Source organism: Leptonychotes weddellii, chromosome 6 (genome assembly GCF_054177405.1).
Source record: "Leptonychotes weddellii isolate Sample4059 chromosome 6, ASM5417740v2, whole genome shotgun sequence".
Lineage (NCBI taxonomy): Eukaryota > Metazoa > Chordata > Mammalia > Carnivora > Phocidae > Leptonychotes > Leptonychotes weddellii.
Genome location: NC_138374.1, coordinates 108,588,245 through 108,605,223, shown reverse-complemented (window position 1 = coordinate 108,605,223; position 16,979 = coordinate 108,588,245). Strand labels below are relative to the sequence as shown.

Genomic DNA, 16,979 nt, shown 5'->3' with positions numbered 1-16,979 from the left:
AAGAAGAGCTTGGTAAAAGGATATAAATTTTCATCTTTAAGATAAAGAAGTTCTGAGGATCTAATGTAAAACACGGTGACTATATTTGATAGCACCGTTTCGTACAATTAAAATTTGCTAAGAGAGTAGGACTTAAATGTTCTCACCAAAAATAAAAGGATAAATATGTGAGCTGATGGATGTGTTTGTTAATAAGATGGGTTGGCGGGGGGGACAGTCCTTTCATAAAGTGTGCCTATGTCAAATCACCATGATACCCACTTTAAATATCTTACAACTTAGTCACTTACATCTCAAGAAAGCTGATATTTAAGAAAAAAATCTAACAGGGTTGGCTTAGCTGGTTAAGCACCCAACTCTTGATGTCGGCTCAGGTCATGATCTCACTGTTGTGGGATTGATCCCCAAGTGGAATCTGCTTGAGATTTTCTTTCTCCCTCTCCCTCCGTCCCTCCTCCTGCTTGCGTGGCTCTATAAATAAATAAATAAATAAATAAATAAATAAATAAATAAATAAAATATTTTCAAAAAGAGGGAGAAATCCAACAGAGTGAGAAGTTTGAGTTTACTTTCAGGATTACAAGTGAAAAGTGTAATAATTTATTTCTGGATTTGCAAAGAAAACTCACAGGTATTTATCACACTCAAAAACAGAAATGTAATTTACATGTTATCCTGGACAAAAAATAATTTGTGAAGACTTTTCCAGAGTTAAAGGTTTTGTTCAAGTGGCAGAGCAATTATCTCTAAAGTCCAGAAATAACATATGCAAGGTCATCTTTAGGATGCAGATACCTGCTTTTGTGTAGCTACAGGGGAAGACAGAATAGTTTCTTAGAAATGTTCACAGTTTTAAGGCTAAGCACTGGAATTCCACTAGTTAGTGACAAGAGCAAAAGAGGTAGGCTCAAAGACTCAAAATTTATGTATGGGACTGAATAGGGCAGAATAAGATTTTTATTAACAACTGAGCTTATGAAGCATGTAAGTTTTTACACACTGTACAGGAGACAGTTCTGTGAGTTCTGCCCAGAGATCTGTGAGCGATTCATGGGTGATGGTCAAAGTCATGGGAGTAGGTGAGTGGCTCTCTGGAAGACAGTGAAAACTAGGGGAAGAAGAAAGCCCAGGACAGTCCCCTGTGGGCACCAGAGTCTCTGTTCTGGGTATGGCATTGGGTTTCACCATCACCAAAGGCCACAGTGAAGACCCAACCAATGGATTCTGACCCAAATCCAGTGGGCTCTCCTCTGCACTGGGGTTTAATTGAAGTACCCTGGTGATGCAGCCAAATGCCATTGTAATTATACATCACTATTTTAAATCTTATTTTTATTTATGAGAGAGGGAGAGAGAGGGAGAGCTGGGGAAGGAGCAGAGGGAGAGGGACAAGCAGCTTTGCACTGAGCACGGAGCCCAACTTGGGGCTTGATCCCAGGACCCCGAGATCATGACCTGAGCCAAAATCGAGTCAGATGCTTAACTGACTGAGCCACCCAGGTACCCCAACCCCAATTACACATCATTATTATGATGATGTTTTGACTCCAAGAGTTCTGGTCCTATCAAGGTCACATGCCAACCCCAATCCCATCACTTTCTTCTCTGACATTTCTTTCAAATGTCTTCTGTGTGCCAAGCCAAGCTACCTCTCAGCAATTCTGAGAGATGTGTGTAGTTATCATTCCTACTTTATAAAAGAGGAAATTGAAGCTTAGAGGAGTGGAGTATCCTGCCTGGGGACACACAGTTCCCATCTGGTGGAGCCAGGATTCAATCCACATAGCCTGGATCTGACTCCAGAGCCCATGCCCCAGGTCTGGCTACATACTGTCCTCCTGTGTTCCCCAGCACTGTGTCTGTGGCCTCAGCGTGAGGCTGAGTGATGGGAATTCCTCAGCCCAGTGTAGGGTCTGTATGTATGGCTGCCTTTTATCTCCTGTCCTAATCTGTGGAGGGAGGAGACTAGTTTTGTTGATTCCTTCCCTCCTCACTGTCCTCTGTTGAATGGTTGAGGATATGATGACTTCAGATTAAGGATGGGGAAGAGCCTAGGGTAAAATCACTAGGCTCTGTTCTCATTAAAAATTTTAAAATCAATTAAAATCTGGGGTGCCTGGGTGGCTCAGTTGGTTAAGCGACTGCCTTCAGCTCAGGTCATGATCCCAGGGTTCTGGGATCGAGCCCCGCATCAGGCTCCCTGCTCGGCCGAAAGCCTGCTTCTCCCTCTCCCACTCACCCTGCTTGTGTTCCCTCTCATGCTGTCTCTCTCTCTCTCTCTCTATCAATTAAATAAATAAATAAAATCTTAAAAAAAATAAAATCAATTAAAATCTGACCTTGACAAAAGAAACACTCTAAGAGTAGATAAGGATGTGGAGCAGTGTTATTCCTCTTCAAAACATTTTATCACTAGGTACTTTTGAATGTAACTTGTACAAACATTTATTGAGTGCTTTAACTGTGTGAAGTGCAGTGCTTGGTACCAGGTGGGGCAGAGGCAAGTAAGAACCCACCTCTGACTTCAAGGACCTTGTGGTCTAGTGTTGAAGACAGACTTCAGATGTCAGTTATAAGCCACATCTGAATCAAAATTATAAACACCGAGTTGTAATTAGAATATGGAGACTGGCCTGGAGGCAAAGAGGGGACATTGGAGAAAGGACTGGCAGAATGAGTAAGAATCAAAGAAGGAAGAAGGACAAGAAGGCAAGTGATATGGGCAGGGGTACATTATAGGAAAATGTCTGGGGCTGTCAGGGATCCAGATTGTCCAGGTCAATCAAAGCAAGGGGGCTCAGATCAAATGACGGAAAAGCTTCTTTCCTGAAGCATCAGTTTGCTGAAATCTATTTGCTAAGTTTGTCAAATGATCAATTTACTGAACAGCATTTTAAATATTCATTTTGAATATACTCAATGATTATAAATATCTTCTTGTTGAACACAGCTAATGAATGCATTCTTTGTAACAGCATTTTAAGTATTTCTGTTCAATTTCTTAAAAGTAAGGATTTAATCTTATGGCTCTGTTTTTATAAATATACTCAGGAATATTTTCTGGAGTATATCCAATGTATATATTTTCATTGTGAACATAATAACTGCAACAATTCATGTGGGGAATTTGCACTTTATACTGTCAGCTTCTTGAGTTTTTATAGTCAAATTCTATTTTGCCAATGTATTGGTATTTTTATTTTATTTTATTTTATTTCTTAAAAATTAAAAACAATTTCCAGCTTATTTTTTTCAAAAATTTTAAATGCATATTGGTATTTTTAAACCTCTTTCTTCAATTTCACTGAAATTCAACCAAATCTATGAACTCATCAAAAATTAAAGAAACTCATTTCTATAGTTTTTACAGTTCGTAACAGTTTTCATTGGATGGGAGAAACTTCATATTTTGCAAATTTCATGGATGATTTAGTGGACTGGTTTTCACTACGTGGAATGAAACTTACCCCCACCTGTCTCCTATCTCATCCAGATTGTTAGGGCAAGAGGAACAGTCTAGAGATCTGGAGTGGAGGGACAGGCAAACAAAAAAGAAAAGGGGTGTGTAAGGGCCCCAAATGCTGGTCTTGGCTCTTTCACACCTCTTTAGACCACCTCAATATATTCAGTACAAATTCTGTAAACATATTTTAGTAAGCGAATACATTTGGTAAGTGGATCATCACACTGAATTTACTTTTTGGCAGAATTGTCCTAGTGGCTGTGTCCAGAGCTCAGGTGCCAGGATGTCTGTCAGGTGGGATGGCCCACGACTGATGGCAAGTGGAAGAATGGCTTCATCAGAACTGAATTTTGGAAAGATAAGATCAGATGAGTCATTACTCAGTTAGGAAGTTAGTCTCTCCATGTAGTGTGAAGGGTCATTATAAACTTGTCTCTTCCTGTAAAGTGGGACAGAAACATCTTTGAGGGAAACATTGAGGGCACTCAACAGATATGTGCATAGTATGAGTTATGAACATCTGGGGCATATAGAATCATCTGGATCTAACAGGTATCAGAATAAAATCATCATGAAATTCAGTATTTCTTTGGGAGTTAACTTCATATATTCCTTGAGGACAAGGAATATTTCTAATGTAAATTTAAGATTTAAGATATATTGTTTTTCCCAAAAGGAACAGGAGTGGTGGTGAAGAGAAAAGTGTCTTTCATGATTTTTCTTTAAAGAAGTCTTCAAATAGATCAAATATGAAAGTACAATTAGTCACATATATTTTTCTTTTTCTTTGTATAGCTGTATGTCTATACATACAGACATACATATCTCTCCATAAACCATTCTTTTAAAACTGCAAATGGCTCGATGGTTCATTGCCTCTGTCGACAGTTGTCATGAGGAACTCACAATACTACACAGATCTGACTCCTTTTCTCTATCTCATCATTTTCCTGCCTTTTAATATTATTTTGTCTTACATTTGTTCCCTCTTCTCCAACTCCTCTGCCATTTCCTTGGTCTGACCATTTCTGTGGCTCACCTGGCCAGGTACAATGGTCTTCTTCCTCAACCTTCCTGTTTCCTCTCTTTGTTCACTTCAGTCTATCATGTACACATCTGCCACAGTGATCTTTTAAAAGCACAAGCACTGGGTGTTATATGCAACTAATGAATCGTTGAGCAGTGCATCAAAAACTAATGATGTACTATAGGTTGGCTAACAGAACATAACAAATAAATAAATGAATAAATGAATAAATAAAAAAAATAAAAACACAATAATGAATCACTCCTTAGCTTAAAAGTAAACAAAGGGGAAACAAAATCCAAAATGAAAAATAATGGTTCTTTATTCCCTAAAGAGTAGAATCTATAAATTCCTAAACTTGACCCTTATATCCCATTTGGACACTGCTATAAGCAACCACCTCCCCATCTCTCCTCTGAGGAGAGGCTAACACTCCCTGTGTCATGTTGTAACATTTGAGTGCATGTGCTTTACTACTGTAGGGCATAATTTCCTTGAAGATGTGGACCCCGTAGTATTTATCCTAGTGCTTTATGACAACTAGGAATTCAATGACTGCTTATTAAATTGAGGTCTTTTGGCAGAAAAATCTGGGAGAATCATCAGGTCATGAACCCCAGAGCTCCAAATGGGATCCTTCATAGAAAAGAGAAAATGGCAGCCCAGCTCTTCTCTAGGCTATGGAGAGTCTCTGATCCAACTCTGTTCCAAATGACCTTGGTCGCTGCTCTCATGGCTCCTGTTCTTGGTGAGTACTAGAGAGATAAGTTCAGATTGGCAACAAACATTCAAGATCATCCACTCATTCGCTCTTAACACTAACAGATGATTCAGCTTCTAGCAGAAAGCCACCTGCCGCAACAAGGGTTGATTTGACCAGGAATTTGGAATTTGGAGTTAAAGGGGATTTGGAATTATTTGGGATTTAGGGGGAATTTGTTTTATCCATAGAAGAGGCAGTTTTCTGGGCACATTCCCCTAGCATTTCTCCTCCAGGAATTTTCCAAAACAATTTGTCTCCCAAACATGACTTGAAACAAGTCAGTGTGATCTATCCGCCCGACTGAACAATTTTCACTGCATCTGGGTCTATCCAGAATAGAGAGGAGAAATAAGTATAGTCTTCTCTTAGGGCTACTGAAAGGTAAATTGGTCCCCTGTTTAATTCTTGCAAAGAGAGCAAGATTAACATTTTTATGTTTCAAGCACTCCATGCTTCTTCCTTTGCATCATTCAAAATCCAACATGTGCAAAAAGGTGCAAATTAAGAATGTGGTTCTTATCCATCTCCCAGCCACCCGGGTTCCCTTTCCTGAGATAGGCAATCTTACATATGGTTTTATTGATGAAATACTATGTTTCTGTTGAGGAAAATTGTAGGAACTGCTGGCTTTGCTCAGATATCTCTGAGTCAGCAGATATGAGGAATCTGATAGGTGAATAAAATCACATCTGCCATCCTTCAGATGAATTATCTCATAAACAGTAGAAAGGGGATGAAAAATTTCTGCCTTTTATCATTTATCAGCAGATGTGTATTACTGATCACTCACTGGATTCGTTGAACAATGGGGACAATAAGAGTTATTATTTTTCTTGATTAGAGGAGAAAGGAATGGTCCTTGATCTAAAAATCATACTACTGAAACATTAAGATGCTGTGTTTCAAGCTATAACTTCTGGCGCTCTTTGTCATTTTGGTGTCCAGGGAGTTGTGGTCCCCCACCGAATTTACACTTTGCTTCTTTAACAACTGAGTTGAATGGGACATACTTCCACAGTGGAACTATCCTGAAATACACATGCCGTCCTGGCTACAGTAAGGTTAATTTTTTAAGTCAGTTTGTTACCTGTCAACGTAACACATGGAGATACAACGAATTCTGTGTCAGTAAGTATGAACATTTATTTTTCTTATTTATGCTTTTCCCTTCTTTGCAAATTTGTCTCAGGAATTAAGTTTTCTGAGTACAAATGAGAATCTTTGGTCACTAAGAAACCATCCAGTTGTCAAGTCACTAATTTCAATGTACATACGTGTGCTACTTTTTGAAAAGCATAAACAAAAAAACCAAATAAAACAGAAATTAGGAACTACCTGGTTGTAGTAAAAAATAAGCTTATCCTTTACCCTGTAAATTCAGTAAACACTTCTTTCCTAAGTGAACTACAAATTCAATTTTAATATTTTGAAAACCAGATTCATTCTTTACAAAGTTATAAAGTATTATGTGGCTAGAGAGAGGTAATGCAGTTTCCAAAGAAACCTCAACCAAAATATCTGCTGTGTTTGGAGGAAGATTCTGTGATTCACTTATAGTTGAGAATAAATTCTGTGATGTTCTTCCAATAGTGAGGGTATCTATACTTTCTGTTGTCCCTTTTGTGACCAAGGACATGCATTTTTGAGTGGCCTGCATACAAAGTACGTGCCACAGAGCTAGAATGGAGCATAGCTCCCTGATCAATAACTATCCTGGACTGCAGACTCCATGACCATAGTGATTTAACTGAGTATTTTTCTCTGTTGGTGAAATGTACCAGAAAATTATGAGATCAAATTTTGTATTCATTTATCCTCCAAAGTAAAAATTTAGTGAGTCAGGATCAGAAATATGTTTGGATCTCAACCTCTGGATCTTTCTGGAAGCATAGGTCAAAGCGAATCAATCAGTCTTCTAATGCCTTATCTGTGAGTAGTTGGAATCACTAATTATCTTTTTAATTTTTCTGTCAGAGAAACGATGCAGAAACCCAGGAGAATTAGAAAATGGGAGAGTGATAGCTAAGACAGATCATTTCTTTGGATCACACATAGAATTCGTTTGTTCAGAAGGGTGAGTGTGAAGCAATCTAGAAACAATTCTTTTAAATTAATTTTTAATAAATAGCTGATATATTTCAAAAGTAAAAATGATGTAAAACCATATGCACTGAGAATTCTCACTTCTACCTTCTTGCCATCCACCTCACTTCTTTGTGTGTGTCCTTAAACAGGGATCCACATTTATTGGTTTCTTAGGTATCTTTCTAGTGTTCACTTTACAAATACAAGCTAAAAATTAGTATATATTTTTATTTTACACCTTTCCAATAACAAATGTAGCTTTGAATCTTGCTTTATTTTTTACTCATCAATATATACAGAACATAGTTCCACGTTTGTGCATAGAAGTTCCTCATTGATTTGTCTTTACAACTTCATAGAATGTGATTGTGTGATGTATCACGGATTAACAATCTCTTTGATGTATCCATAGATATTTCCAATGTTTTGCTATTCTGAACAGTGCTCTGATGCATCACTTTGTACATATATAATTTTGTACAGATGTAATTGTATCTGTAGGGTAAATTTCCAGAGTGGGATTTCTGTGTCAGAGTATACCTATTTGAAAATTTGAAAGATATTGCCTAATTGCTCTCCTTAGAGGTTACATGTTTTGCAGAGTATGTAAATGTCTGTCTCTTCATAGACTTTCCAACTGTGTTGTCAATCTTTTGAAAACTTGTGAAATTTTTGAAAATTTTCCAAGTTAAGAGGTAAAAATGAAATCTTACTATAGTTTCAATGTACATTTCTCTTATGAGTGAGATTGAGCATATTTTTATGTGTTCAAGAGATAGTTGTATTGATTTGTGAACTATTTGGCATATCCTTTGCCTATTTTTTAAAATTGATTCCTTGAAATTTGTATTCTTAATTTCTAGGATAAATACCTACATACATGAACATATATATGTTCATATATATATATATATACACACTATATATAAATATATAGTATATACTTATAGAGGTTATTAAATATATCAAACCTACTCATAGAGGTTATTAAAATATCTTATAAAGCCTTGATAGTATGTCACTATGAAATGTGTATATGAATATGTAGGCAAAATAATGGCATTGAGTAGAAACATATGCAGATATAAGATACATATGAGAATTTAATATAGTGTTAAAAAACACTCTCAAATCAGTAAACTAAAGATGGACTTTTGGAATAACAGGAAAGTCATGTGGGAAAATACAGCCTAGGATATATATCTTGCACTGTATATTGTATATTGCCTCCAAATGGATCAAAGCTTTAAACATTAAAAAAATATGAAAGCATAAAAGTAGCAGAAGAAATCTAGGCAAATAGTTTAAAATCTTGTATTGGAGAAGGGCTTTTAAATGAAGACCTAAAATCCAGAAGCCATTTTAAAAAGAGAGTTTGATAAATTTGAAGCATTAAAACAGTTTTTCCTTAAGAAGAAAAAATAGCCAAGTCAAAAGAAAAATAATATACTTCGGGGGAAAGTTGCAGCTCCTTTAAGAAACAAGGTCTAAATCCTAATATGCATAGGTTCGTGTGTATATATTGTGTGTGTGTAGGCCTCTGTTTATAGACTAGGTTGAACAAAAAGTAGCCATTGCGGAAAAGTAACAAAAATCTATGCAAGGCTGCAGGAAGATAAGAGTTATTTTGACAATGTCTGTTTGTACAGATCTCTCCTGGCTTCACCTCCCCATCTCTGGTGATAAGATTGTTCTTTTTCTCCTGTTATGAGGAAAGCATCTTTCACATGAGAGCTTTATCTCTTATAGAGTATATAGGTTTATATACTCTATACTTAGTTTACTGATTTGAGAGTGCTTTTTAACACTATATTAAATTCTCAGATGTATCTTGTATCTGCATATGTTTCTACTCAATGCCATTGTTTTGCCTACATATTCATATACACATTTCATAGTGACATACTATCAAGGCTTTATAATATATTTTAACAACCTCTATGAGTAGTCCTGCCTTATTGCTTTTTCAAAAAAATTTTTCCTGACATTACTTGTTTATTTTTCTATATAAAGTTGTTTTTTTTTTTTTAAGTTTAAAGTTAGGCATATTTTAAAATCAGTACTGGATTAGTGTTTAACTTAATTTTTGAAGGAATTTTCCCCAAAACTTTTCTCTACCCTCTTAGGGTCTCTGACTGGCCTTGAGAATTAAATTGACATAAGGCAAATTAGCAGGAGAAGAGCATACAAATTTTATTTTTAGACGTCCATGGGAGCCTTCACAGGAAAATGAAGACCTAAAAAGTGGTTAGACCTCTGTTTATAGACTAGGTTGAACGAAAAGTAGCCATTGTGGAAAAGTAACAAAACTCTATGCAAGGCTGCAGGAGGATGAGAGTTATTTTGACAAGGTCTGTTTGTACAGATCTCTCCTGGCTTCACCTCCCCATCTCTGGTGATAAGATTATTCTTTTTCTCCTGTTATGGGGAAAGCATCTTTCACATGAGAGTTTTATCTCCTGCTTTCAGGAAGAAAAGAGAAGTCAGAATGCCTTCCTTTGTCTATTTCAAGTGCCTTTAACTCAAAATAATCTTTAGTAATTTTACTCTCAGTTGTTTTGATACAGACCATTTACTTCAACATTTTGTTGCTATGTGCTGCTCTTTTAAAATGTAGATTAAATATTATTTTATTTCTGCAATACTTATTTGAAATACATTTTAAAATAGCTATTTTGTTCTGTTTTGTGTTCCTTCTTCAGGTTCTCCAACTAAGTATGTGTTGATTCTCCTTTGCTTGTCCCCTGTGTTTAACATTTTCCTCTAATGTTTCCTTTTGTTTGATTTCTGCACATGTATCCTTATTTATCCCTTATCGCGTATGGCTCCTGAGATGGAAAGCACAAAGATTCAGAAGGGAAGTGCTGTTGGAATGCTAAAGGGTTCCTACTGGAATAACTGGAAACCATATTTTCCCCTTGGTTTCCTGGGTAGCTTAGGAAACTTACATTTCCTAGAAATTTCAAAATAAAGAAATGTTTAATTCTCCTTGTCTTTTATCCTATTAAAAGATTCATTTTTCTTTGAGCTAGTATTAAATAAGTCCCAGGGGCTCTATTGCCGAAGCTAACATTTACATTAGTGTTCAACCACAGTGTACATTTATTCCTTGATGATAGTACCATTTTAAGACATACTAATAATGCTTTTTCTTTCTGTTACCATAATACACAGAGGGCAGTAAGACAAACTAAAGAAAGCTTAGAACTTGTCAAGAGCCATAAAAAATGGGGATCGTGAACGGGGGAGTTAATGGTGTATTGGAGAGGGTAAGCACCCAAAAGTCAGAAGGGCATATCAGAGGCCTGAGAGTTTGGGGCCAGCAACCTGGATGATACTGTCATCTAGACAAAATTGCAGAACACACTCAAATGAGTCTTTTACCCTACATTGTCCTGGTTGAGCTCTGGATGAATGCCATGCCCCATATAGTTGATGCCCAATAATAGATTGCAGAATAAAAGAACAAATGAACAAGCACACACATCTCATTGCAGTGATGAAGTTTTACTGAATGGAAGGCTCAGTGGGAAGTGTTATCTGGAAAACATTATTTCTTCATTTTTGTTATTGAGTAACCAGTTTATTTGTTCAGACCCCTTTATCCAACTTAATTTAAGGTAAGAAGAATTTCATTAAACTCTTTTATCCTATCTCATTCAGATATATTTTAATTGGCCCAGCCACTAGTAATTGTGAGATCCAAGATAAAGGAGTTGATTGGAGTGATCCTCTCCCACTATGTGTAAGTAAGTAAAGACTTTTTCTGGCTTGACTGCAAACCTAAACCATGCTAGAAAATAGAACTCTTGTGCAGCTTTGCTGCTTCTTGTACCCTCCATTAGAATTTGCATCATGAATGCTAGATTTGCAAAGGTACCTTCCCTGATTATTTCTTTTTCTTCACTCACTCCCAGTTGCTAAATGCAAGCCTCCTCCAGACATCAGCAATGGGAGGCACAATGGTGGAGACGAAGATTTCTACACATATGGCTCTTCTGTCACCTACAGATGTGACCCCAACTTCTCAATGATAGGCAAAGCCTCCATTTCTTGCACAGTGGAAAATAAGACAGTAGGTGTCTGGAACCCAAGTCCTCCTACTTGTAAAAGTAAGTCACAGGGATGAATTTTGGTTTGAATGATTTGTTTAAAAGAAAAAGGTAGGTGAATTTGTTGCAGAAAGGGAATGATTCCAAGACCAACCACTGCAACAATGCAGTCATTTATTTGCTCAACCAATATTTATGTATGATGGCCCAGTGTGCAGTAACAAACAGCACCGACATCTCATTGGCTTTGCAAAGTAAAAGTTGATTTTCATTCATACAGAGTCTGCTGCAAGTTCAGGGGACTCTAGGCCAGCTGTAGTCTAGGTGTACATTTAGCAATAAGCCTAGCAATCTGGGTTGCTTTGATCTTGTGATACTTCTACATCCAAATGTCCTTTCAAAATCTGTTCAGTAGGTGAAGAGAGAAAAGCAAATTATGCCCTGGCTTTCGAAAAGAGCTTCAGTCTGAAGTGACCACATGTTGCTTTACAGCCTTTTGTCCCAAACTAGTAATGTGGAGACCCTACCTTGAGGGAACTGAGGAATATTGCCTTTTGTCTGTTCAGGGAGGACAAGTGGAAATATTGGTTAGCACTTACAATGTTCACCCCAAATGCCTACAGGACAGAGCAAAAAAAACCCCCCAAAATCAGAAAATCTACTGTGTATTATTGTTAGTTGGCTAATCTGAGGGACCTTCCTTTGTGACTAAGTGCCTACACTGTATCACTTAGTATTCTGACTCACCACAGAACACAGTCAAATCTGGGGATGAAAAAGCATGATCCCACAAGCAATTCAAAATGCCAGGAGTCCAGACAGCAAGAGGTGGAAATGGCAGAGACTGAGGACAGAAAGTCAGCAGAGCCAGATTACAAAGGGCCTCATGTGTCCCTCTGAGGAGTTCGGAGCAAAGGTGAAAGGGAAACATTGAAAGGCTTTAACCAGGGAAGTAAAAGTGTTGCATTTCAGAAAGACAAGTCTGGCTCCAGAAGGGACAACAAAGCAAGTGGGACAAAACTCAACCCATAGGCACCTGTTGCAACCATCCAGCCAAGTAGCAAAGGTAGCTTCAGCCATAGCCATGAGTCATCAAGGTGGCAGGACTGACATGGGGGCAGGATGACTGACTGCTGTGGGGTTGGGGTGGTGGGGGCAGTTTGTTCTTTGTGAGAGCACAGATCTCTGATGCCTGGCTGCCTCTTCCTCATGACCACCGTATCATTACCATTGGCCATTGACCCGTACCAAAATCATGCAGAAAAGTAGGCCACCGTCAGGGGAGGATTATGGGGCCATTGAGGGATGTGTTATAGATGGCTGGTTTTGCTTGAGTTATAGATGGCTGGTTTTTCTTGAGTAAGGTGGAGTTATTCACAGTTATATCATAACAGAACTGATAGGATGGGACCTCCTCTTACTGAGGCTTTTTACAGTTGAAATTATATTCACTTTAAAATGTTTTCCTTGTATCTGCTTGACGTACACTGTATCAGGCTTTTGTGTCATAGTTGAAACTGGATTAGCAATAGCAAGTAATATCCTCATTGCCATTTCTCTTTTACAACTCACTTGTCTTTTCTTGTGATTCTTTAGAAATTGTCTGTCCAAAACCAGAGGTTAAAAATGGAAACGTAATCTCTGGATTTAGAACCATCTATACTTACAAAAACTCCATGGTATTTGACTGCGAGGAAGGTTTTATTCTCAAAGGAAGCAGTTTAATCCATTGTGGAGAAAATAATGACTGGGATCCTCCTCCTCCCATCTGTGAGCTCAGTAAGTATGGACCATGAAGGAAGTTCAATGTTTGGCATCTAAATTACCCAGAAATGTTGGTGGGGGCATATTTGTATGCCTAAACCCACTTGAACTGCAGTAAAAATTTAAATTTAGATCAATAATTGTCTTTATTTTTTCTAGTTGTTGGAAAAAAAAGATTACAGTACACTAGGCAAGGTCTTATATAATCACAAAAGGTTGCCATATACAGTTGTGCAGGTCGTGAACACTTCAACCCTAAAGGGAGACATTAACATTGTAGACATTGTGGATTAGTGTATTTATTTCAACAATTTTCTTGCAGTTAGTAGGAAACTTGTTTTGTTCTAACAAAATCATTACGTTATGATAATTGACTTGAAAGATAAATAGTAAAGTGTCCTGTAGAGGCAGGAATGCCTTTTTCCAACTTCCACAAAAATATTATACAGACTAACTATGATTCTGACACTCTAAAACTATAAACTCATGTGGATCATGAAAAATTATGTTAATAATAATATTGAGAACTTGGTGCTAGTTTGTTTTCTGATGTGGTTGATGCATCAGCCATGGCAAGACCATTCCTGGCTGAATGAACGCATGGCATCCTCTGATAGGACACGCTTGTTGACGATCACTGTTGCATCCCTAGTACCAGTGTCTTTTCCTCTTGTTCTCCCTTTATGAGCAGATAGTTGTACTGACTTACCAAGCATCCCAAATGCCTACTGGGAAAGATACAACAACCATGTGCCGACAAAAGAGCGAATATATAATATTGGAACTGTGTTGAGGTACAAGTGTTATACTGGTTATGAACCTGCTTTGGATGGGTCTACCACTGTGACTTGTCAGAGAAATCTGACTTGGACCCCACACATAGGATGTAAGGGTGAGTCTCTGTTTTTTAAATCTTTTTGTAGATTAGATGCCCAGCATGTGCTAGGCTTTTTTTTTTTTTTTCTTAAAATGAATGCAGTTTTGTCTTTCAAGATAAATTTAGGATTATAATAATTCAACAGAGAAGTTAAGTATTATTGTCAGAAGGGATCATGGGAGTCTTGGAGGAGCTGAGAAACTATGACTATAACTATAACTTTCCTTATCCCATTTCAAAATCAAATGAGACGTGGACACAGAAGGGACACAGAAGTGAAGCCTTAGTCAGATTGAGTATTAGCCTCATCACTGGTGAAAGTACATGGAGAATACGGCTCAACATTTACCAGAGTCAGACCTCTGTCACAGCCCTTTCCTCCCCAGTGTCGACTTTGGGGTGCTTAGTAGAAGGAAAGTCTGTGAAACAGTCATGAACTCAACCAGCTGCAAAGTGACTTGTGTCTCATGTCTTTGAGCCAAGGGACTGCGGGCTGCAGGAGCTGGGTCTTGTGACCTGCCCCTAGAAGACAGACCCTGACCCCTGACCCAGTACTCTGGCCTCAGAGAGATAAAAAGGAGACTTTCTGCAATCTCAAGATGTCTTTTCTCTTTGAGAGAACGTGAGGAGCTGAGAGACAAGCAGATGCAGTTTTATGGGCTTCAGTGGAATCGACAACAGAGAGAGAAAATGTTTCCTTGTGCACATCAGAATCTTGCCATTTTAGAGGTGAAGACACAGAGGCCCAGGATATAGGGAACTTTATTCTACAGATTGGAACTGGAAAAATGTGTAAAATGAACAAGTAATGAAAAATGGTAGTTTAGATCTACCAATTGGAAGATCATTCATTTCACATTAGGACTTCAAGTTTAATTACAGTTATTTAGACTCATTTGGGGGCAATAAAATGAAAAGTTTTAACAAAATTACCAAATTAAAATATATTTAACAATGATGGTGACCACTTAAATAACAAAGTATTGGTAAATACAAGCCTTTGAGGATTCTCCTTGATGAATACAAAATAGTGACTTGTAATTAATACACTAAATCTTTCTATATAAATGTTTATTTATACATGTCTAAAAACCAACTTCTATTTTTCTCCATCCTTTTCTTCTTTGTCTTATTATTGAGGTATAGTCAACACACAATGTTATATTAGTTTCAGGTGTACAATATAATTCAACAATTCTGTGCATTACTCAGTGCCCACCACAAGAAGTATAGTCACCATCTGCCACCATATATTATTACATTATTGTGACTATATTCCCTATGCTGTACTTTTAATCTCTGTGACTTATTTATTTTATAACTGGAAGTTTGTACCTCTTAATCCCCTTCACCTATTTCATCCATCCTCCAGTTTCCTCCCCTCTGGTAACCACCAGTTTGTTCTCTGCATTTAAAAGTCTGTTTGTTTCTTTGTTTGGTTTGGTTTGGTTTTTAGATTCCACATATAAGTGAAACCATATAGTATTTGTCTTTCTCTGTCTGACTTAGCCATCATGGGCCTTCTGGGCCCACCCATGTGTCACAAATGGCAAGATCATTATTTTTTCTAATATTCAAATGTGGGTGTATGTATGTGTGTGTATATATATATGTATATATACATATATACATATGTATACATTATACATATATATATACAAACACACACATATATATACCACATCTTCTTTATCCATTCATCTATCTATGGACACTTGGGTTATCACATATCTTAGATGCACCAATTTACATTCCCACTGGTAGAGCACAAGGATTCCCTTTCTACTGCATCCTTGCCAACACGTGCTATTTCTCTTCTTTTTGACATTAGCCATTTTGACAGGTGTGAGGTGATATCTCATTGTGGTTTTGATTTGCATTTCCCTGATGGTGAGTGATGTTGAGCATCTTTTCATGTGTCTGTTGGCCACCTGTATGCTTTCTTTTTTCTTTCTTTTTTTATTATGTTATGTTAATCACCATACATCATTAGTTTTTGATGTAGTGATCCATGATTCACTGTTTGCATATAACACTCAGTGCTCCATGCAGAACATGCCCTCTTTAATACCCGTCACCAGGCTAACCCATCCCCCCACCCCCCCTCCCCTCTAGAACCCTTAGTTTGTTTCTCAGAGTCCACAGTCTCTCATGGTTCGCCTCCCCCTCTGATTTACCCCCCTTCATTTTTCCCTTCCTGCTATCTTTTTTTTTTTTTTTAAACATATAATGTATTATTTGTTTCAGAGGTACAGGTCTGTTTTCTTTAGAAAAGAGTCTCTTCAGGTACTCTGCCCATTCTTTAATCAGATTACTTGATTTTTCAGTGTTGAGTTTGATAAGTTCTTTATATATTTTGGATATTCACCCTTTATTGAATATATTGTTTACAGATATCTTCTCCCATTCAGTAGGTTGCCTTTTTGTTTTGTTGATGGTTTTCTTCACTGTGCAAAAGTGTTTTATTTTGGTGTAATCCCAATAGTTTATTTTTGCTTTTGCTTCCCTTGCCTGAGGAAACAGATCCATAAAAATGCTAATGTCCAAGAGATTACTGCCTATGTTTTCTTTTAGGAGTTTCATGGCTTCAGGTCTCACATTTAGGTTTTTAGTCCATTTTGAGTTTATTTTTGTGTATGGTGTAAGAAAGTGGTCCAGTTTCATTCTTTTGCACATAGCTGCCTAGTTTTTTCAATACCATTTATTGAAAAGACTGTTTTCCCCATTGTATGTTCTTGCCTCCTTTGTCATAGATTACTTGACTATATAAGCATGGCTTTATTTTGGGGCTCACTATTCTGTTCTATTGATCTATGAGTCTATTTTTGTGCTAGTACCATACTGTTTTTTTATTATTATTATGTTATGTTAATCACCATACATTACATCATTAGTTTTTGATGTAGTGCTCCATGATTCATTGTTTGCATATAACACCCAGTGCTCCA

General features: G+C 37.3%; 1 protein-coding gene across 1 annotated transcript in view; it reads left to right on the top strand.

Moving 5' to 3' along the window:
- LOC102734749 (C4b-binding protein alpha chain) overlaps positions 1-16,979 on the top strand; it is a 29,480-nt gene that overhangs the window by 2,966 nt on the left and 9,535 nt on the right. Inside the window, exons 2-8 of the mRNA XM_006730398.3 lie at positions 5,075-5,238; positions 6,199-6,381; positions 7,228-7,327; positions 11,002-11,087; positions 11,256-11,450; positions 12,987-13,169; positions 13,846-14,046. Coding sequence (XP_006730461.1) covers positions 5,100-5,238; positions 6,199-6,381; positions 7,228-7,327; positions 11,002-11,087; positions 11,256-11,450; positions 12,987-13,169; positions 13,846-14,046 — 1,087 coding nt within the window. The 5' untranslated portion in view covers positions 5,075-5,099. The remainder of the gene's footprint in view (positions 1-5,074; positions 5,239-6,198; positions 6,382-7,227; positions 7,328-11,001; positions 11,088-11,255; positions 11,451-12,986; positions 13,170-13,845; positions 14,047-16,979) is intronic.